We start from the raw sequence: 25,249 nt of genomic DNA on the forward strand, positions 1-25,249 counted from the left end.
TCCATTTAAGCCTTTAAGGGCTTTAAAAATGACATTCCCATAAAAAAAATCAAATTTTGGAATTCTTTAAAATTTCATGGTATTTGACTTTGGGACTGAGTGGACTTTGAAATCCTTGAAAGTACTTATTAAAAAGTGGTTTATTTAATCAATAATTGACAGTTGAACTACGATAATTCACTATTCAATCTTGTGTATTGTAAAGCAGAAAACTTATTACTGTCTGTTCAATTAGCTTAGATTCTTTAATTTTTAAGATATTTGAAAAAATAGAAAATATACGATACGTTCACTCCAGATGATGGTGGATGCGATATCGCTATTTTTGACGTCGCCATTGGATTATCACATAATCATGAAATCTTCACAAACAATTCTGAGTTTGTTATGTGGTGTCAAAGCAAAATTATCTTACTTTAAAACCGTTAGGGTTCGACAAAGTACCCCACTGTAAGTATGTTGTTTTTCAATTTGTAACTGCTAACCGTGTATTTTGAATGGGACTGTCGGCCTTGTATTTTCGCCAGCCTCGAACGTCACGTGTTGCGTGTCCTATGCCGCCTGTTCACTCGAATGGCGCCATTAACGCCCTCTACATAGGAGGATTGGTTGCTCAATCGTTGGCTAACCGACTGTTGAAAACACGTCTGAACAACGTTGGTATGCCAACCAATTACCGATACTTTTCACCATGCATACATGTGACGTTAGCATGATGTTATCGGCTCAACAACCGCAACCGTGCCGACGAATGCTAATGTTGGCCCAAACCAGGTCTTGCTATCTGGGTTATATAGTACTCCCATAGTACTGTAACTTAAAATTTGAATTCAACTGCAGAAACATGTATATGCACACCCACACACTCTTCATTTAAAAATAAACCACGAGCTCTTTTATTTGCAATTTTAAAAGAGGTTTCATTTAAAAGCAGGTACGTATCCATTTGGTTCTATTTTCGTGACTGTTATAGTAATCACAACACAACTAATCGCATCTTAGTAGTAGTTTATATTGGCCAGGGTCTCATTATGTACACCAGTATGTATCTTGTTTGCATTTTTCTTCAAACCATGCTTGGTTTAGCCGTTCATGTTCTGGAATGTATTCCCTCCAGTAGTCTGTGCTCGTCACCCCTCCATGTGTCTGAAATGTAAAATATAATCAGTACGTTAACAAAAGATAAAAGAAAAAGGAGGTACGTAGGCCTAATTCACGTAGCGTATAAAAACACACGATACGGCATTCATGCAGCCAATTATTCACTGTTTCATTTGAAATATTTCATACCCTGCGGAAGATTCCAGAAAAGTTTCCCGACAGAAGGAATATGTTTTTCGAATGAAATTAGTAAGACGATGGTGGCCTATGTCATAACAATGAGGTAACCGCTAATATCGTAATATTCTGGTAACCGTATTATTAGAACCAGAAGCATCCCAGCAAACACAAAAACGTTTTAAAAACGTTTAAAATAAATTATATTTTGGCTTTTGGTTTATGTAAAAACGTTTTAATAACAATAAAATGTCGGGTTATATAAAGGTCATGAAAACGTTTTAAAACGTTTTGAATGAAAACACACTACAGCATTTTTTTTAAATGTTTTCAAAATGCTATTGTAAATGTCTTTTGCCAAATATTTTGTCTACATTAATAACATAATGTTAAAATATTTGCACCAGAAAACACAGAAATGCTTTAAAGATGCTATTTTCAAAACGTTTTAATAACATTTAAATGTCGGGTTATATAAAGGTCATGAAAACGTTTTTAAAACGTTATTGCAACTATTTTGCGCAAACGTTTTTCGCAAAATATTTTGTCAACCCAAAAATAACATTCTGTTTTCACAAATGTTTTTGGAATGTTATTAAAACGTTTTTATACCCTTTATATAACCCGACATTTAAACGCTTTCTGTAAGTCATTTGTGTTTCATGGGCAGAATATTATCAAAAAATGTTTTTTAATGTTAAGGGAAAAGTTTTATACCATTAATATACCCTTTAGATAACCCGACATTTAAACGTTTTCTGACAACCTTTTATAACCTTTTGCGAATGATGTCGAAAACGTTTTGTGTTTGCTGGGATATGGTATCATAGATCATTGTCATTTACTGATAATAGCGCAATGGCGCATATCCTTGTTATAGTCAGTTACTATCGATTGATGACAGCATTGTCAGAGTCATACTATTCATGCGCGTATTTTTTTTTGGGGGGGGGGGCTTTGGGGGCGTCAGCCCCCCGGGGTAAAAGCAAGGGGCGGCCAAAATGAAGGGCGGCGGAAGAAGAAGGGGCGGCAAAAACTAAAGGGGCAGCAAAAATAATTAGTAAATAAAAAGGGCGGAAAAATTTTTGAAAAATGGTACTATACATCAAAATGTGTTACATTTAGGGCGCTTGGGCCTGAATTCTTTTTTTTTGCTCTTCACTTTTTAAACAACCGAAAAAAAATTGGGTCAACCTTTTCGGGCTGTTGAGGAAGGGCGGCAAAAATGAATTTTCTTCGGCCCCCAGGGTTGGGGCGGCCACGGTACGCCACTGCGATCTACTGATGATAGCCCGGAATGATAACTTGTTATGGTAAGTTACTATACACTACTAACGTTAGCATTGTCCGAATCGGATGTTATCTACTGATGATAGCATTGTTAGAATAAGATGATATCTACTGATGATGGCCTTGTAAGAATCAGATGCTATCTACTGATGATAGCATTGTACGAATCGGATGTTATCTACTGATGATAGCATTGTTAGAATCAGATGATATCTACTGATGATGGCATTGTAAGAATCAGGGGATGCTATATACTGATGATAGCATTGTTAGAATCATATGCTATCTACTGATGATAGCATTGTTAGAATCAGATGATATCTACTGATGATGGTATTGTAAGAATCAGATGCTATCTACTGATGATAGCATTGTTAGAATCATATGCTATCTACTGATGATAGCATTGTTAGAATCAGATGATATCTACTGATGATGGTATTGTAAGAATCATATGCTATCTACTGATGATAGCATTGTTAGAATCAGATGATATCTACTGATGATGGTATTGTAAGAATCAGATGCTATCTACTGATGATAGCATTGTTAGAATCAGATGCTATCTACTGATGATAGCATTGTCAGAATCAGATGCTATCTACTGATGATAGCACTGTTATAATCAGATGCTATCTACTGATGATAGCATTGTCAGAATCAGATGCTATCTACTGATGATAGCATTCTTAGAATCAGATGATATCTACTGATGATAGCACTGTTAGAATCAGATGCTATCTACTGATGATAGCATTGTTAGAATCAGATGTTATCTACTGATGATAGCATTGTTAGAATCAGATGCTATCTACTGATGATAGCACTGTTAGAATCAGATGCTATCTACTGATTATAGCATTGTTAGAATCAGATGCTATCTACTGATGATAGCACTGTTAGAATCAGATGCTATCTACTGATGATAGCATTGTTAGAATCAGATGATATCTACTGATGATGGCATTGTAAGAATCAGGGGATGCTATATACTGATGATAGCATTGTTAGAATCATATGATGATATCTACTGATATCTACTGATGATGGTATTAGTAAGAATCAGATGCTATCTACTGATGATAGCATTGTTAGAATCATATGCTATCTACTGATGATAGCATTGTTAGAATCAGATGATATCTACTGATGATGGTATTGTAAGAATCATATGCTATCTACTGATGATAGCATTGTTAGAATCAGATGATATCTACTGATGATGGTATTGTAAGAATCAGATGCTATCTACTGATGATAGCATTGTTAGAATCAGATGCTATCTACTGATGATAGCATTGTCAGAATCAGATGCTATCTACTGATGATAGCACTGTTATAATCAGATGCTATCTACTGATGATAGCATTGTCAGAATCAGATGCTATCTACTGATGATAGCATTCTTAGAATCAGATGATATCTACTGATGATAGCACTGTTAGAATCAGATGCTATCTACTGATGATAGCATTGTTAGAATCAGATGTTATCTACTGATGATAGCATTGTTAGAATCAGATGCTATCTACTGATGATAGCACTGTTAGAATCAGATGCTATCTACTGATTATAGCATTGTTAGAATCAGATGCTATCTACTGATGATAGCACTGTTAGAATCAGATGCTATCTACTGATGATAGCATTGCTAGAATAAGATGCTATCTACTGATGATAGCATTGTTAGAATCAGATGCTATCTACTGATGATAGCATTGTTAGAATCAGATGCTATCTACTGATGATAGCACTGTTAGAATCAGATGCTATCTACTGATGATAGCATTGTTAGAATCAGATGCTATCTACTGATGATAGCATTGTTAGAATCAGATGCTATCTACTGATGATAGCACTGTTAGAATTAGATGCTATCTACTGATGATAGCATTGTTAGAATCAGATGCTATCTACTGATGATAGCACTGTTAGAATTAGATGCTATCTACTGATGATAGCATTGTCAGAATCAGATGCTATCTACTGATGATAGCATTGTTAGAATCAGATGCTATCTACTGATGATAGCATGGTTAGAATTAGATGCTATCTACTGATGATAACATTGTTAGAATCAGATGTTATCTACTGATGATAGCACTGTTAGAATCAGATGTTATCTACTGATGATAGCACTGTTAGAATCAGATACTATCTACTGATGATAGCATTGCTAGAATCAGATGCTATCTACTGATGATAGCACTGTTAGAATCAGATGCTATCTACTGATGATAGCATTGTTAGAATCAGATGATATCTACTGATGATAGCATTATTAGTATGGGATGTTAACATGTTGATTTTATTACACTGTCAGACTGATGCTGTGAAGAGAAAACTTATATTAATCTGATAAAACTTACCATAGGCTTTGGATGAAGTCGTCTCATTCCCAGTCTATTTAAATGCTCTCCCAAGGATTCCTTTAACATTTTTACGTGATCTTCAGTATGACAGTGCCCACACTGAAGGCATTCCTGATAAAATAAAGGTTAAATGAAAAGTTCCAAGATTTATATGTAAAAATGAATATATGAAGACCTGAGCGCAAGAAGACTGTAAGTCCACTTGGCCCCTCAACATGTATACACTAAAGTTTCGTATAGTTTGGTAATGTTTTATACATGTTCAGGGTGCAAAACAAATCTTTCATAACCTTTAACCTTTCATGATGTTTTCACCCTGGAACATGTATTAAACATTATAAAACCCTAAGAAACTATACGTAACTTTTGTGTATGCATGTTGAGGGGCCAAGTTGACTTACGGTCTTCTTGCGCTCAGGTCTTCATATTTAATGCAGCTCTTAAATTTGTGGTTGTATACTTCACAAATTTGAACACTTTTTGAACACTTCACACATGTAAACACTTTACGAATGATTTTATTTAAACACTTTTATTTAGACACAAAGTAGATATGAACAGTGTACTTCGGTTATATTTATAAATGCGCTTTTATAAATACGCACGTGAGTCATAGGCACGACATACCAAGACCAGCAAGCGTGACCAAATCCTCATGCATTGACCACTATACAGAAAAGGACAGGAACTATAAATATCATCAAATTTAAGTTTTAATTGAATAGCAAAATTATTACACATGGGGATTCCGAATTTGTACTATGTTATCAAAAACAACATTTTGAAAATATTCGACGACGGAAAAAATATTCAACGACGGAAACGTTTACAATATAATCACAAGTTGAACAAACTAGACAATTTTGCTGCACTGCAGTCTCGTGTTGTTCCGCCTTTGCATTCAAATGTATAAGAAGACCACCTGCTATGTAAAAGGTCACTTCGAGACTTACTATGTACAAGCTGTTATGGCAGCGCGGAGGCGGTCACTTGCGTATTTATAAAAGCGCATTTATAAATATAACCGAAGTACACTGATGAATTATCTAACCTCAGATGAACATGACTCGCACATTGGTTTATAACACATGGCTTTGGACACCAGAACGTCACTATTACGTAACCTGTACAGAAGAAAAGACCCAGAAACAGATTAACTTGCTGGGACCTTGAAATGACCTCCATCATATTTTGAATCATACTAACATCGCACATATTGATTCCATTCCAAAAGAATTTTACCATTTTGACCACAAAATATCCCCTCCGTACCAAATCTGATTACATTTACATATGCACCTCATGTTGGAGCTATTTTGGCATTATCTGATTATCTGTCGCTCCCCCTCCCCCCCCCCCCAAATGTTGGTGGGGAAAGTACCCTAAGGCCTCTCCAATAAGTAAAATTCATTTCATATGGAAAGGTTTCTATACAAAAACGATGCTCTTATAAACCATCATGCGCACAGTTTACACCTCGATACACCTGAGCACACATTTTCGTCCCAAGAGCTTCCAAGCAAAGAACAACACACAACGAATGCCTCCACCAGTCTTTAAAAATGGGCCTCTTTGATTGGTTTTTGTCGAAACCTCAAGTGTTCCCTTCATCCAATCCGATTTTTTTTTTATCAAACGAAGGCTAACAGTTTCCCCTAAAAAGTTTTAGTCACTCACTAGCTCAACAGATAACACAATTCAATGTTATAGCAAGGCGAATGTGGAAAATCTGTTGAAACCTACCCATCCAAGCACATTTTTTGATCACAATGTAGGTTTTAAAAGTCAAAACCTCAAGTGTTCCTTACAATATTTGTCAAATTTTATGTCATTAAATGAAAAAGCACACTTATATTGTCCATATACTAGAGTCACTAGAATGACCAATCGTCAAAAGTTACTATTTTCGCCTGTTTTGTCATACTGTTGTAAATTCAATGAACTATGACTTTTAAAAAAGAGCGCTTACAAATTTATATGTAGGTTAAAATTCAAAATGTGTCGGTATAAATCAGAATGTAAGGCATACAATTCATTTGAAAATGTATGCATTTCAAAAGCTTCCGCGCTTCGAGACGGTGGGGGATATGGCACCCATCCCCTTCAGCGTTTCGCGCATTGGAGCAGGCCCCAGATTTTTAACCCCTACACAGTGGCGTAGCGTGGGTCATAATATGGGGGGGGGGGCACCGACCGTGATTGGGGCACCGGGTCTGATTGGGGGTGGGGCACAAGCCGTTTTTTACCATTTTCCTATGGGATTTTCGCCCCCCGCGTACCCCTATGACGCTACGCCACTGCCCCAATTACGTAACCTGTACAGAAGAAAAGACCCAGAAACAGATTAACTTGTTGGGACCTTGAAATGACTTCCATCATATTTTGAATTATACTAACATCGCACATATTGATTCCATTCCAAAAGAATTTTACCATTTTGACCACAAAATATCCCCTCCCGTACCAAATCTGATTACATTTACATATGCACCTCATGTTGGAGCTATTTTGGCATTATCTGATACAATTCATTTAAAAATGTATGCATTTCAAAAGCTTCCGCGCTTCGAGACGGTGGGGATATGGCACCCACCCGCTTCAGCATTACATTAAAAATCTGTAATGTAAAGATCACATGAAGGCGTTTTAAAACGTTTTAAGCATGATTATAATAAACATTCTCACCAATTTCCTTGAGCAGCATGACCACCTTTATCAGCTCCGAGAATACGCAGAACATTAAATAGATAGGCTTCGTATCTTAACGCTCTCGGGCTATCTTCCACAATCATATCGGGAGATGCATTGACCTAAGATATAAAGAAACATTGAATGCAGTGAATCATATCTATTGTAAAATGGTTTATGTAGTACATGAAATGTGTCCGTGGATTTGGAAAAAAACAGGTACTATCAAGATTCAAGGCGTTACAGTTATCATAGTTATTATATATATTATTGTGTGACACAAAGCCGCTGGGCAGGACAAGCCTCATTTTTAATTCCAAAGGTCAAATGCAAAACACCATAATTATGTAAAACGTCGACCCACCTCATATGTGACCGTACAGCTCGAATGAGCCGTAAATTCCCTAAATTGTACAGGGTGTATCAAAATGATTGGTACCGACGACTTCTCATTTTTTGCTGAATTGTTTTACTATTTTTTGTACCAGTTTGGGGTTAACTGTTTAAATATTTGTAATTATAGTAGTTTTATAATCTCTAAGAATTTTAGATTATAAAGATAGCACATTCTGTTCAGATGTTATATGATTCAAAAGGAAAGTAGGTGTTTTACATTTTCATCGTAACGCTGGATCAGTAGCACAGCATTTTCAAGCTCTATTTTACTACAAATACCGTGTGAGAATGATATGTTGAAAACCATGGAAATGTTTAATATCTTCCTTGTATATATTTCTTCAGTCATAACATATTATGTTCTAATCAATATTTATTGGTTGAGAGTAATATTATTGACTTGAATAATTTAGGTGGGGTGAAAGAAGTTTGTGTATCAACACCTTTCAGGGCGGTAATTTAAATTGTAGTATTGAGATTACTAAGTAGATGGTGTGGCAGAATGCCTATAGACTGTAGACAGTGTAGCGTAGTTTACACCTGGTAAAAGTTAATGGAATGGCTCTACAGTATTCCACACTTCAGCGTGCATTCATAGTAAAAAATCACTGGTTGACACGAAGCTATAGAGAAGTGCAGCGAAGATTTGAAAGACAGTTTCCAAGAGCAAGGAGTATCCCATGCAATCATGCTATAACTTTCAATGTTTCAAAATGTGATATGGACAATTTACAGCATGGATCCATCCCAGGTGTTAAGTTCATTTAAGATAGGGCTTCACCTAACACTGCCAGAGTCGTATTGCAGGGACTTCAGGAACTATCTTTCTAAAAGCATGTGTAAAGCAATTTTATGTTATGTAGACTGAGATCAGATATTGAAGAGCATGTATGCAATAAATGGTTCAAACAGTGAACCTATTCATCTTGTGTTGCTTAAGTAAAACCATGATTACGTCGATCTCCGTTTAAATGACAATAGCTCCCAGATGCATCAACCTATCAACTTCAGATTATTAGATCAATAAGTTAACATATCCCCCTTTTTATTTATAGTACAAGAACTATATTAATTAGCAATTTTGTATTTTTGATATATTTTTGAAAATGTCACATAGCCCGGTACCAATCATTTTGATACACCCTGTATTCAGAGTTACAAATACAAATCTTCAGTCAAATACAGTCAAATACCAATCTTTAATGCTATTGTTGAAGAGGATAATAAGCTTATACTTATAGTAAATAGCTTTAGTCTTTGTTTGCTTTGGCTATATCCTGTTCAAGTGGTGGGTTAACCAACAATTAACAATGAGAGGACATTTCTGAACCTCGTTGACTTGGGGATGATTTGAAGTGACCGCCAATTATGACCATTTGATATTTAATACCAGCAATGTAGAAAAAGAGATATATTGTAGCACCAAAATAATGTACCTTTTTTACTGAAGGAGCAAAGTTCAACAAACCATAACCCCGCTACTGGATATCGTTTGAAGTCAAATAATATACCATTTTAAAGCTTATGATATATATTTGCTAAACACGAAATAAAACAATTTTGACCGGGGGAGGAATTTACGGCTCATTCGCCGTGACAGGTCACATATGTGCAATTGTTGGTTAGGCAGAGTAAAAAAAATACATGTTTCTCGTCCGCCCCTCCTCCTTTTTTGAAGATTTTTCAAATTTCTTTTATTTTGTAAACTTTCAGTTATAACTTGTTGAAAAAGATGTTTCAGAAGTGAAACTTATTTTACGGCTTTGCAAATGCATACTACATCATTTATGATCACTAGAGGGGCCTACCTCTCAAAACAATAAAATAAATAGGGCCTCCTCCTTTTTCTCATATATCGATCTGTAAGTCGATTACCCAAAATATGGTGCCAAATACAGGTATTTATAATTAAATACCGAATTAAAAATACTAGTTTGCGTCTGACGTCATGACAAAGGCGCGCCGTGATTGGTTGCTGACCTGCGCAGTATGGCATTTTTGGTCTGGTTGACAGGACGTCATACGCAAACTAGTCTTTTCAATTCGGTCTTCAATTATAGGGTCGTTTTCCAATAAAAAATAGAAAATAAAAAGCCTCTTATCCTCCAAATTTTTAAAAACCCGGACGAGAAACATATTTTTATTTTTACTTGGCCTTATTGTTTGTTTTGTATGTTAACTTCAAGAAAATGCCCCGGCATACCATGACCTAATAACCAACACTATTTTGTATGTAAATCCCGTTTAAGTAGATATCTGCATTGTTTTGAGTTTATTGGACATACCGTGGTCAAAATTGGCCTGAACAATTTGCTGGACACAAATTTCCGCCAGAAATGAACGTGCACACAAAGCTTCAGAACGCAATAATCAATCATGGTGCCTCAAGACTTTATCAACAAGTTCAACCAATGGTGTGCTTTGCTTGTCAGTAACACATGCATTTTTTCTCCGAGTTTCAGACCACGAACTTTACGATTTTACATACCTCGAGTAGATAAACTTGCATGTTCGATCCAAGAATAAAATCCCATCTAGTGAATTCGAAGAAATTACAGCTGGCAAGACAAAACATTTGGTAGTGTTAGTTTAGAAAACATATCGTCGGCTGTATTTCATAGTGGCGTATAGTGGAACACCGCGAATGAAAAACTTTTCAATAAAATCGGGTTTGAAGAAAACAATTTAAAATCGAGTTGTGTAAATCGGACATTCATATTATAATTGATCTGAAATTGCTGTAGTTAACTAAATAGATTTTATCTTCATATAACTTTCAAAAGAAATAAAGACACATTATTACTGGTAAAATGATGACAATAAGTACAAAATTATACGTCACCATGGAAAACACGCAAAACGCAATACCCTAACATGACGCCAACCTTATGCTACCTATGGTGTTACTTTTTGTCGGCTTCATTCCATAGTGGCGTATAGGTCCTTCGCTATGGAATGTAGCGAGCTGTACGCCACTATGACATGCAATGAATTTCATTTTGGGCGATATTTCTTAGTTTGTTTATTATTATAAAATGTGTATTAAAAGTGGCGTATGTTCGATAAGCCACAATGAAAAACACAAAATTTCACTATGTAACGCCACAGTTATTAATTAATTAGTAAAATAAAAAAGAATACTGCACTGTAAAGTGTGCTGAGGTTTGTGGATCAACGTCTAGGCGTTGTGCCTGTGCGTAGCGTACTATAAATCACTGCGCTTTGTTTATCATTAAAAAGCAGTGTAATACGCATATACTATCCATTGACCTCAAGGTACGCCTACTTCGTGCAACTGTGTTTTCCATTACCACTTATGGATGCGAGTCTTGGGCTATGACCAAGAATGATAGGAAAAGAGTAGATGCTTTTGAGATGTGGTGTTACAGGAGGCTTCTACGAGTGACATGGAAAGACAGGAGAACAAATTCCTGGATCCTCGACAAGATTGGTACAAGTCTAACCATCAGAAGCAGCATAATGGAGAGAAAGCTGAAGTACTTTGGCCATATTGTCAGGAAACATGGAAGTGTAGAAAAACAGATTTTGCAAGGGGCTATGGAAGGCAAACGAGGAAGAGGACGTCCACCAACATCTTGGACTAATGACGTGAAGCTGGTTTCGAACCAAGGAATGCAAGGTGCAACGCACTTGGCATCAGATCGAGTGAGATGGCGTACTCTTGTGAAGACCACAGCAGCGCTACACAGCGCCACCTGACACAGAGAGAGTAATACGCATAATCACGCATAACTCGCAAACGCAAAATCGGAATCAACAGAAATTTTGGGAATAAGCTTTTTTTCGTGGATATCTACTGAAAAACGTCATAAAAAGAGAATGCTAGGACCACGAAATACTCCTTTAAGTGCCAAAATGACAGTTTTGAGAAAAATGGGTTTAAAGTTCTGAATTTAATCTATTGGCCACAAACTTAGTTATTTTGGTTTAAACTTGCTGTAATGACTTGATACTGATATTGTACTAAATGTAGCTATTAATCAACGATTTATTTATTGATTTTCTATAATCAATAATCAGTATTTTGCAGTTAACTACTTTTTCCACTAAAACCATGAGTCAAATTTAAACAATTATATTTTTCACAAAATTGAAAGATAATAATAGTTAAAAGTATACATTTTTAAAATGCCCATATTGTGAGGAACAATTTGATGTATCATTTATGCAAATCGGATGAAAATTTGACCTCGTTTGACCTTTGATTGACCTTGACATTGTAGTTGCTAAACTAAGCACATTGGATATGGCAAACCATATATTTTTGTGCCTTGTAATCCTTGTACCCTAACGAGTAATTAGAAACCAATTTAAAACAAATCGGACCATTTTGAAATTTTAACCCCACTTGAAATTTCACAAACAAATCGGACCATTTGAAATTTTGACCCCACTTGACCCCTTACGTGACCTCTACTTGTAGGGGGTCAAATCGACCCAAATTTTCAGATAAAAATGGTTGACCCCCAGTGACCTATAATCTGCCAATAACTCAATTTCGTCAATATTGCACTTGACTACTTCATGTACCGAGGTATTCTACCGGGGTCTTCAAGTGTGACCCCATTTTTCAATTATCTGGTAAGGGGTGGTGCAATAATTATGTGTCCCCGGTCTGGTGAATTGTAGGGGGGGCAAAGATTTTTTGGCAGGCCAAACGGGGGGGGGGCAAGAATTTTTGGCAGGTCGAAAGGGGGGGTTGTGGTGTCAAGCGATTATTTGGCAGGTCGAAAGGGGGGGCAAGCGAATTTTGGCACAGATATTTTGGGCACCATTTCTATATTACGCCCTAAAAAGGTGTAGGAAAACGTTATGAACACATTAAAATATGCACAATTTCCTGCTCACTGCACTCGCATTATATGATAAGACAATTTTAGGTTTTAAATTCGGGTTTGCATGTGTATAGGGGGGGGGGGCGTTAATAAGTTTTGGCTCGTCAAAAGGGGGCAAAGGTTTTTTGGCACGTCAAAAGGGGAGGGGGCAAAGGTGTTTTGGCACAGCCAGGGGGAGCAAGCGACTTTTGGCAGACCATTTTGAAAATTCACCACCCGAGGGTACACATAATTATTGCACAACCCATAACCACCACGTTGTTGAACGACTGTCGAGGAAGTCTATTTCGAGTTATTTTTTATAATAACGGATGTCCGCCTTGATTAGTAAATGATAGCAAACCAGTGAAAAATACCCCAAAACTCGGTCAGTGCAGCTCCGCTCGTACATGTCAATAACGTCATTATCGATTGGATTAGTCGTCCGTAGTGGACAATTCGGTCGCTCATTGGATTAATATTATCATGTGGTAATAAATTTGCATTGGACAATAGATTACTATATAATGGTTTTGTACTGCATATATCGGTTTAATCTTCAATAAGCGGGTTTATGGCTGGAAAGGTCACGGTGAATTTGCCGTGGACGTAACTGCACTATGCAAGTAGAACAAACACTATAGAGATGGGAAGGATGGGGAAAAGCAATAATGTATATCTGCGACAACCAGTGTACTTCGGTTATATTTATAAATGCGCTTTCATAAATACGCACGTGACCACCTCCGCGCTGCCATAACAGCTTATAGACAGTAAGTCTCAAAGTGACCGTATACATAGCGAGTGGTCTTCCTATACATTTGAATGCAAAGGCGGAACAACATGAGACTGCTGTGTAGCAAAATTGTCTATTTTGTTCAACTTTGAGATTATATTGTATGTAAACGTTTCCGTCGTTGAATATTTTTTCCGTCGTCAAATACTTTCAAAATCTTAAATTTGATAATATTTATCTACATAGTTCCTCTTCCTTTCTGTATATTGGTCAATGCATTAGGATTTGGTCACGCTTGCTGGTCTTGGTATGTCGTACCCATGGGTCAAGTGCGTATTTATAACAGCGCATTTATAAATATAACGAAGTACACTGACAACAGCGCGCTTATCTATCGACTTTCACTCCGATATTCCATTAAGAAGAAACCTACATTACAGCTTATTAACGTATTGTGCAACGTTCCTTACCTTACAGTTGGCGCCGATCCGTACATTTTCCGAAATTCTTGTAGCATCACATCGCTCCCGCTGTACAAAACGCTTCGAATAGCATCATAAATCTGGTCATGTATCTTGGATATATTATGACCTTTATAGGATAGATCCCAGGAACATAGATATCGATTATTAGGTAACAAGTAAGTAAAGAGAGATAGAGAAATGGAGAGACAGAGTCAGAGACAACTAGGGAATGAAAGACACATCGTTATAAAATGAATATAAAATGAATAGCTAGCTACATTGGAATTAACACTATCATTAGTATCATTATGCTCAACAATAATTGAATATATGAATACAAAAGCCACCTAAGTCCATACTTTGGCCAAATTGAGTTAAGCATGGGAAAGTGTTGCTATACATAGGCCTGTCATATGCATGAAAGAACAACTCAAATTCATTCTCTGTGTCTATTGGGCATGTGAAAAATAGCATGTATGAAAGAATCACCCAATTCCATGATTTGAGTCTTGTAACACATTGATTGAAATCCAGTATGTATAAAAGTCCACTTGTAACACATTCATTGCTAGAGAATGACTTTTGAACAAAAAATGGGTTTAATAAAGGAAAGTGTGTGGTTTATATTACATGGCAGAATGCTTATCAACATTATACATACCTGTGTGCTTTATTTTGTATTATCTTACTAGTGGTAATCTCATTCTAACATTGTTGTCTTTGTATATGATTCAAAAAACCACCTAAGTCCAAAATTTAAAATGAACCCCACGAAGTCCCTGAAATGCTAATCGTCATACCTAATACAGGTTAATCCACTCATTTGCACGTAAAACTTACCATATTGACCAGGTAAATCTAACTGAAGGAATTAAAATGATACACGGGTTTTTCTCTCAAAATAACTTCGCATGGACTTAGGTGGCTTTTGTATTCATGTATTCAATTAATAATCTGAATTACCCATGTAACTATGTAGGATGATTTGTAATATGTGACCCCTCGGCACAACTGAGCCCGGATGTCGCCAGTGCCACTATTGAGATATGCTCCATCGAACTTAACAATAAACAATAGGAAACAAAGGATTTATTGACTGTTTTATTGATTTTTCACTACTTAAATGTCACGTATTATAGACATGATATACATCATTTTAAAGCTAATTTCAAGCAGAATTATTTTGGTTGAATATCTCAAAAATGATGATTGGCGACTTCAGGGCTCAGTTGTGCCGAGGGGTCACATATTCAGATTGCTACGACTTTGAAAACGACAGGACATGTTTTAAAAATATGGTCTTACCTGCGTCGGTTATGTAACTGGATATCATCTGCCGTTTGTTGTATCCTGCTTCAAAGCGATGCCTCATTTCAGGAAACTGCAACAAGACGGAGGGGACCTAAACAATTTTAACATTCATGCATCAACCTGTTCTTATCACTAACAAATCTGTTACCATTTCCGCTTAATTGTGATGCGATCAAGCAAAATCAGTCGGAACTCGGAAATATTAAATTTCAGTTTCTCATAAGATAGTTAAAAAAAAATTACAAACCTGCATTTTGCAGAAACCCCCATTAAAATTGAACTGGTGGTTCCAAAGATATGAGCAATTTAAGAGTTTTCAAAACAGGAGGAAACAAAAGGAAATATTACCTTCGTTTGCTAAAACTTCAAAATCAATATTCCCGAGTTCCGACTGATTTTGCCTGATCGCGACACAATTGTGTATCTTCAATCTGAGCAGTTACAAGGAGCGTACGGTTACTAGATGGTATTATTTCATGCCTTAGCAAATGCAACCAGGTCAAGGCAAGTTTCTAACCACAGTGGTTTCTAGTGAAATCGATGGACACGAATAGAACGTTATTAGTTGGCATCGTTGAAAACTCGCTAATTGAGTTGACCACAAGCGATCACTGCTACTACTGCTAGTAAACTATGATATTGCATAATAATGCCGATCTCCTTTTCTATAATAGTAATAATAATTTTCCTCTTTTCCACGCCTGCTTCTCTTCCCCCTCCTGATTATTATTCTTATCATATATCATCAGCAAGAACAAAAAAAAATCCCCATCGGCGTCGTAGCAGGAGTTATCATACTGGTCATCGTCGTCTACATCACCATTTTCATCATTGTCAATATTACCTTAGTAACATCTTCATTGTCCCCTTCATCATCGTCGTCGTCTTCATCATCATTATGCCAATTATCATCGTCATCGTTGTTATTGTCATCGGCATCGTTGCCATCATCATTATCATCATCATCATCATCATCATCATCATCGTCGTCATAATCTTCTTCATCATCATCATCATCATCATCATCATCAACATCATCGTCATCAATCATCGTCATCATCAGACAAAAATCTGTGATCGGTTGAAAAAACCGTGAAAATCTGGAATCCAACACAGTTACGCATTTATTAACCAGTCACAGATTTTTCACCAAAAATATCTCCTAGTGATCACCACCATCATCATCATCATCATCATCATCATCATCATCATCATCATCATCATCATCATCATCATCAACAACAACAACAACAAGTATCTCTACATCGACATCGACAACATCATCATCATCGGCATCGTTGTCATCATTATGCCGTCGTCACCGTTAACATCATTATGGTGTTTATTGTTATTGTCATCATTATTATTGTCACCGTCGACATGAACACCATCATCATCTTTTTCACCATAGTAACCATCTTCACCACCGGCATAGTCATCCTCATAGTCCACGTCATGTTTATCATAATTGTCATTTTCGCGGTCATCACCATTATCATTATAAATGATTGTGAGAGTAACTAAACTATGACAGACATACGGTGTGAGGTTGCTTGATGTCTTTATGACCATCTGTGACATACTTCCTGGTGTCATTAAAATCATCAAGAGAGAATTTCGCTGGAGCAAGTCTGTAGCTAAAATCTTGAATATAGAATCGCAATGGTTCTATTGAAGTGAATAACACGAAGACGCCTATCTGAATTGAGTGACCATAGACGAGGAATTGATCGGAAATAAATTCTTGGACGAGGATGTTATGGTCAAGGTTCAAATCTGCAAAAACAAAGGAACACAGGAATATTTGACTTTAATATCCTATATCGTGTCATAGAGGATATGCAGGTCCAGTAATTTGAGTAGTGGACACCTGCCTATCTTCTATAGTAATTCGAGCGTACACACTATTTTAAGTACCGCAATTTGATACTACCACACCAATTTCAAAATAATCCCCACGCCCACAATACTCGTGATTACTTCGGGATGTCTACGGATAGATACTACATAAATCAGGCGATTGTCCAATCAGATTTTGTGTTTAAACACTAGACCACGCCCAATGAATAAGAATATTTTGTCAGCATCGATATACAACGGTATCTAAAGAATGAAAACGTACAATAAATTTCGAATTGTGGATACTAAGGGGTTGTGCAATAATTATGATCCCTGGTGGCAGGATAAAATGGGGGGGGGGGGCAAAAAAGAGGCAAGCAATTTTAGCAAGCCGAGAGGGGTCTAGCGATTTTGGCACACATTCATTGGGAGCCTTTTAAATAAAATGCTCTAAAAAGGCTTAATATATATGCAAATTTTCCTGCTCGCTGCGCTCACAACACATAGCTAGACCATATAAGTTTGCTAATAATGGATCCAAGATATTTGGCATGTGCAAAGGGGGGCGCAAAGATTTTTGTTTTGGGCAGGCCGTTTGAAAATTAGAATTAGAATTATTGCTCAGCCCCTAAAGGGAAAAGGAATCTAAAATGAACGCTCTAAATATATTCATATATGAAACATTATTAACTACAAAAAGATGTGGGGTGGTGGGATGTGTGTGTAAAGGGCTAGAGGTGTTTTTTTTTTCATTTTGGTTTCTGCTGTTCAACCTTTTATAACAATGCAAAATCAACTAAAAAAGGCTGATCGCCCAGGACTATAGCTACACACAACATCACATACGATATGACATATTCTCAATACAATAAAGTTGATGTTGGGATTATATAAATTATTCACCTTTTGTTTCCTTCACTTTATTTCCCCTGTGGTTTTGGCCTTTTTCAATCCACAGCTGATTCTGGTATCTCGGTGACTTTATCTGAAAATATAAAATCACGAAGTTCTTATTGTTTTATAGGGATTGTTCATTAGCAAAAGTCGAACAATAGAGAGGACGACAAAACCACTGAATATTTACTTCACTATGAAATTCAGCGGCCCAGCCCTGCAGAGCTTGCAGCCTTTAAAGCTCAAATTAAATTTACAACAAACTTAAGGGAAGGGGTATGAACGTTTGGGCAGGATTTATTGTGGGACATTAGGGCACATCAGACATTATGATATCGAATTGCATTCTGAATACGAAGAATGGCCTTCTGATATCAAATAATTTTGATTTTTTAAAATTTGCAATGTAATACACATTTTATGGCAAATCATTAAAAATTAATATTTAACAGTACTCGAAGTAAACTTTATAAATCTGATGATTTCTACCTAAAGTGTATGTAGGTGGGATGAAAAGCCGACGATCAATTGAAAATTTTGACCTTTCGTATTGAAGATATGGATTTTTTCCCAAAACACCAAAAAAATTAGATCCTATTTGGGAAAAAAATCCATATCTTCAATATGAAAGGACAAAATTTTCAATTGATCGTCGGCTTTTCCTCCCAGCTACATACACTTTAAGACTGTATCATTAAATTTATAAAATTTACTTCGAGGACTGTTATATCTCCAAAATGTGAAAAATATCAAATTTTAATAATTTGTCATGAAATTTGTATTATATCGTGAATTTCATAAAATGAAAATTATTTGATATCAGAAAGACATTCTTCGTATTCAGAATGCAATTCGATAGGTCTGACGTGCTCTCATGTCCCACATAAAATGCTGTCGAAACGCTCAAAACGCCCATTTCAGTTCCATTAAGGTTGGTCTGAACCCTGGAATTATGAAAACTTTCGGGCCTCATAACTGCTAAATTATTAGTCTAAAGAATATAAAAGTATACATTTTTAGAATGGAAATGACTTGATGAATTCATCTGTGAGGCCCAATTTGGGCCAAAATGATCATTTTGGAGAAAATCCTAAAAAACAGTTTTTTGGCCCAAATTTTTTCGTGCAACGTAACAAAAAAATTGTTTGGCCAAAAAAATTTTTTTATTGATTTTTAAAAACTAGATAAAAATATCTAGGGAGCGTTTTTTCATTTTTTTGAATTTTGACCAACTTCACCAAAAATATTTGAAATTTGGGCGAAAATCAGGCTTTTTATGATTTTTTGAAAATTTTGCATTTTTGACCATTTTTGGTGCAAATTTCTCAAAGTTGGTCAAAATTCAAAAAATAAAAAAACGCTCCTAGATATTTTTATCTAGTTTTAAAATTAATAAAAAAATTTTTGGCCAAACAATTTTTTTGTTACGTTGCACGAAAAATTTGGGCCAAAAACCCGTTTTTGGGATTTTCTCCAAAATGAAAATTTTGGCCCAAATTGACCTCACAGATGAATTCAGCAAGTCATTTCCAGTCTAAAAATGTATACTTTTATATTCTTTAGACTAATAATTTAGCAGTTATGAAGCTCGAAAGTTTCCATAATTCCAGGGTTAAGACCACCCTTAAGTAACCTTACAACACAAAACCTTGCGTAACATTAAATACAAAAAAACAAAAAACAAACAAAAAACAGATGGCGCTATCAGCTTATCACTGCAGTAAAATGATTAAATAATCATTTTAAAGCCATATTATAATATTTTCAAACAAAATAGATTAGCATTTCTTTGCCATAAAATGTTAGCTTTTACTGTCAGATATATCCCCTTTTATTTTTGAGTCGAACAACTACGGCAAAGCAAAGAAAATTGGAATTTACTACCAGCGCACATACGTACCATTCCTTCGGTCATGTTGTGGCACGACCCTTTGTTGTGTATATCACCGTCCCGCACGCCGTGTACGTACTGTGTGTTATTAACATCGTGTATGCGTTCGACTAATAATTCCATCGTAATAATAAAGCGCCGGATCCGGCATTTTATTCAAAATCTCGGATTTTGACAAAACTACAGCACATAGAGTCTTGATTTTTGCAGGGTATATTGGTTTAATAAAGTACAATTTAATCGTGTAAAAAAGGAATTTTAAAAATTCCGTGAGGGCGTCTTCCTCAGCAAATGTTATAATATGGCTTTAAGTACCAGTTGTGGAATGATTCTAATGATCATCTTAGTGATAAGTAAACGTTGGTCAACCATAAACATTTGTTTGGACCTGATGGACTGATAATAAAAGACAAATTTTAATGTTTGGTGAAATGTTGAATGATCATAAAAAATATACCCACTTATGTTCATACCTGATTCAGAAAGTGCATTTTCTCCAGCGGCATAACAAACGTTTTAGGGATATATTTGCTGGGTTGAAAAGTGTTCAATACCATCTTGTTAAGCATAAAACCCATCCCTGGAAAATGATTAACCTGAGGACGTTCAATAACAAAACCTAAATGTTATTTTTATTGAGATACACAAATATGAAACGGTAGTTATGTAGCGATACTTTACAATAAGATAACGAAACAAGAAATTAAAAGACAACTCTAGTAAGATGTGCAGTGGACGAGGAAGAAGTAAAAGACAGTCATCTACAAACACTTACTTTACTCCGAGGAGGTATATTTTTGACATCCATGAGTAGTTCTAGTTCCGGATGCCGTTTCCTAGTATTGTGGCTGAACGGATAAAATTGGGTCCATAACAAATTCCAGTCTTCATCTGGCGTGGCATATCGATATCCCATTCTGGATAAGACCTTCTTAATACGATGCTACCAAAGAAAACAAAAACAACAGGACACTTCAATTGTGTAATTTGTACAATATCTAATGTTTCGCTCTCCCTCTTTGTGTTTTCGTGTCTGTTTCTCTCCTCTCGGTCTCTCTCGCTCTCGCTTTCCTCTCACCCTGACCCTCTCCATTTCTCTCTTTCCCTCCCTACATATTTCCCATCAGTATTTAAAGTAAGAGTATATAAGATCCTGCGTCATATACTGGGGTACCCCAAAAGGTGGTTTTGTTACACTTTGATGTGCAGCTTGGATTTCCAAACAGTGTCTCTTGAGTATTCCTTCACTTACAAGATTCAATTAGGTCTTAAATTGAGGCTAATTTATTCTATATTACTCTCATGTTTTTATCATGTTTTCAAAATTTTTTAAATTATTTTCTTGTGCTGTTTGGCATGAAATGTGCCAAGGGTGGTTGTGGATTAGGGGGAGGTGGATTAGGGGGAGGGATTGATATCGTAAATTTGATCTAAAACCCCCCATTAAAATTTGAATCTAGGAAAAAAATGTCTCAATGAACTCCCAGACATCTAAACCAAGTAAATAAATACAGAAGGTCATTTGAAAGATTAATACTTGCTCACAATGATTGTAAATGTAGAAAAAAGAGGTGGGGTTAAATCCGCCCTACTTTGTGATTGTTTTTGCCCGCACTCTCTCATTTGTTAACCGATTTGCATAAAAAATATGTCAAGATGCTCAGGAGAATGAACCACTTCAAATGAGATGTGTAGGTAAAATGTTTGAAACATTACATTTTTCACTATGTACCCTAGTTGGTGACACAGGACCATAAGCGACTTACTTCACCGACTGATAGGCCTATATAACTTATGATTGTATGCACATTTCGAAATTAAAAGAGTTTTGAGTCACCAGCCCTTTAGAATTCTATAACCCACTCTATAGTTGATGTAAAAAATTACGACCCCCTTTTTTGGTCCAAAATGTCTATGCCACCCGTATATTCAAGACCCCCCGTTCCCATTCCGAAGAAAATGTCAGCACCCTTAACATAAGAGTAAAAAGCGAATTACTTCACCGGCTTTCGTGACAGTGCTGCTATCAATTAAAACTTTCAATCGTGCCGGGATCTTTGTGAAGTTCTCTTTTGATGCTTGGATAAACGATTGCGATGAACATCTCATGTCAACATCTCTCCATAAGAGAACAATTTGTATACATAGCACCACGTCTAACAACGCAATAATGTAGCAAATCTGTGATTTATAACTTCGTGGTAGCAGTAAGAAGAAGTTAGCTCTTCTTTCCATTGGAACAGGCTTTTTTGGCGTTGGTGGTGGGTAGTCAGATGGCTGCGAACGATAAGTTTTCTTTGCTTTGGCTCTAACCGCTCGATTGTGATGGGTCGCCATTTAGAGATGTTTGCAGTCCCGTTGTTGAATATACCTTCAAAACAATTAAAAGAACATTGAAAGTGTATAATGCAAAATCTTTAGTACTAGCCTGTGGCAATCAGACAGCTCACTTCTTCGTTGTGCTCGGGTAAATGGTTGCGATGGACATGACATTATCCATGTCTGAGTATCTCAATAAGAGAAAAATCTTGTAAATTGCACCCGTATCAACGCAATAATGTAACCAATCTTTGATTTATAACTTCGTGGTAGCAGTAAAAAGAGTTTTTAAAAATCTTTGCATAATACATATTCTTGAAATATATTAAAGGGGGTAACCCAGCCTATTGGTTTTGGATATGGATTGTCTTTAAAATTACATATATCAAATATTATCCCCTTTATGCAGCTTTGTGAAAAAAAACCGAGAGCATTTTCTGCGTAAATGTGAATAAATAGCAACATTTGCAACCCAATACGTATGCGTGAATTGCATTCTGGGGAAAATGTATTTCCCCTTGCAATATGTAAATTTCAAATGAATGTAGATAATTTTGGGTTTAAGAAATGGAGCAGAAAAAAAACCTATCACTACCGAGATTTGAACCGGGGACCTCTGGTACAAAATTACGACGCTCTAACCAACGGCGCCACGCGGGCAGCTTCCAATTTCGGAAGGAAATTTTAAAGCTTTATACGGTCTGAAGTCTCTTCAGCAGTTATTGCGGTTCGCTCTTTTCATACAATGTGAATGACGCGAAACCAAACTAGCTGTTGAGGAGAATATAATTATCAACGATAAGCCTGTCCAGAATTCCAGAAATTGGTAGCCACCAAGGGAGGTATATTGACATGAATTCTCCGATTTCTCCGGAAATACATCGACTTGGAGCGTCAAATTTCAGAATAGGAATAAGAAAAATACGATCTATTTTGTGATACCAAAAACTCATTTAAATGACAAAAATCGGGGGGATGATGTTGTCGATCGGGTTACGGACCTTTAAATATTTGAATGCAACAAGGTGTATAAACATTAAAACCTACAATTCATACTTCAACATTAAGTTACAAATAAGACATGTGCACTCATTTAAACACTCACCTAAATTCGTTGTATGTAATGTACGAGGATACTGGATACAAAAAAAATCATAGGTGTACTACGAAAGAAAAAAATCGGTTCTACTTCTACAAACGTATATGATATGAACGTAATAGAAATTTATAACAAATGCACGTAATTAAACAGGGAATAGGGACTAATTTGTCGTATACGAGAATAACTATTAATGCATGTAAGTTGACCTTATTATGATGACCTTGCATATTATTTCAGTGAATTCACTGATGTAGAACTTTGCATGCCGTACTCACATTGTCCGTAATCAAGACAATCCCATCACTATATTGCCGCTACTAGAAGAATATTGTTGCACATACTGCAGTTACTGTCCGTTTTCCTATACACAATACACAGTGCTCTCACCATTGACGCGTGACCCCTACAAATGATGTATGTTGGGAGAATGGACACTTGCCTAGTTAACATCACTGTGTGAAAAATAACCAGCCAATATTTTATTTATTCTCCAAAACTTCTAGCAAATATATTTCTCTAACATGACCTAAAATTACAGCTAGGTTAGATGTTCAGAAATGGTCGTACTTTTGTAAAATATGAGTGAGGGCAAGGCATAGCTAGCCAACTCCCCGTGTTATTTGAATGGAGATTTGACCGAAAATATTGGTATCGGACCGCTCACTTCTGAAGGATGCCACACAAAACCGGTAAAAGCTGCATTTAAATTATTCTAAATAGGTTCTAGAAAATAAAGTTTTGTAACATGTCCTAAATTTTTAGCTAATTTAGGTGTTTGGAGAGGGTCGTACTTTTGTGTTTTAGGAAGGACATGTAAACGACAGATAACACCAAAAATATGAAGAAATTATTTCTAAACCGTGTTAAGTCAAAAATCATTATGTTGCTCATTTTCAAGAATGCTGGTTTACAAAAAGCACGACATTGTCTGATTTCGTGAACAAAGCCACACATAACATTGTTTTCTTTCGTTTCCTTTATAATCGGTTACCCAACTGAAGCTATGAATTGCGATATCGCACATGAAAACAGTCACTTGTGCACAACCAGAGAAGATCCGATTTAATCAGTTGAGCTGTTTCAATGAGTGTTATCTTGGTTTAAAAGCTTTTAATGGGGTTAAGTCCTGCAAAGGTCGAGATGAATTCTACTGTAGACATGACTGCATCATGATGCAAACTACAATTTCTAGCTAAATGCATGTTGTTGAACCATTTTTTATTGCATTCACTGATTTGCAGCTTTGTGATCTACACAGGGCTATACCCCCTATCTATACATATAGTAGATATAGCGCCATCTAGCCAGGAAGGCCATATAATGGGTAAATATATACATTTTTGTGGATATATAAATATAAATTCAGTGTGGACTTAAAATTATATGGACATCTGGACATATTTATTATTATTATTATTATCATTATTATTATTATTATTATTATTATTATTATTATTATTATTATTATTATTATTATTATTATTGGTAGTAGTAGTAGTAGTAGTAGTAGTAGTAGTAGTAGTAGTAGTAGTAGTAGTAGGAGTAGTAGTAGTAGTAGCAGTAGCAGCAGCAGCAGCAGCAGCAGTAGCAGTAGCAGTAGTAGTAGCAGTAGCAGTAGCAGTAGCAGTAGTAGTAGTAGTAGTAGTAGTAGTAGTAGTAGTAACAATAGTACCCCAAACCCCACCTTTTCTGGTGGAAAATATAATACATATTCCTGAAAGAAATTCATGATTTGAATGCACCAAAGTGTATGTATGATAGCATTCAAACTTCAACATTGTAAGTTACAAATAATGAGTACGCACATTAAGTGGTACGGATTCAAACACTCACC

At 36.1% G+C, this 25,249-nt stretch overlaps 1 protein-coding gene across 1 annotated transcript; it reads right to left on the bottom strand.

Annotated features, from left to right (window-relative positions):
- Positions 1-889: 889 nt before the first annotated feature.
- On the bottom strand, positions 890-23,455 carry LOC140139433 (probable tubulin polyglutamylase ttll-15). The gene is made up of 13 exons (XM_072161190.1): positions 23,419-23,455; positions 21,993-22,365; positions 20,770-20,937; positions 20,468-20,590; positions 18,113-18,194; positions 16,911-17,146; positions 15,365-15,440; positions 14,066-14,186; positions 10,513-10,582; positions 7,626-7,750; positions 5,992-6,064; positions 4,938-5,051; positions 890-1,146 (listed from the first exon to the last, which is right to left on the bottom strand). Exons 2-13 carry the CDS (start codon positions 22,329-22,331, stop codon positions 1,030-1,032), a joined length of 1,644 nt encoding a protein of 547 aa, XP_072017291.1. The 5' UTR covers positions 22,332-22,365; positions 23,419-23,455; the 3' UTR covers positions 890-1,029.
- Positions 23,456-25,249: the final 1,794 nt, after the last annotated feature.

Source organism: Amphiura filiformis, chromosome 18 (assembly GCF_039555335.1).
Source record: "Amphiura filiformis chromosome 18, Afil_fr2py, whole genome shotgun sequence".
NCBI classification, from domain to species: Eukaryota; Metazoa; Echinodermata; class Ophiuroidea; order Amphilepidida; family Amphiuridae; genus Amphiura; species Amphiura filiformis.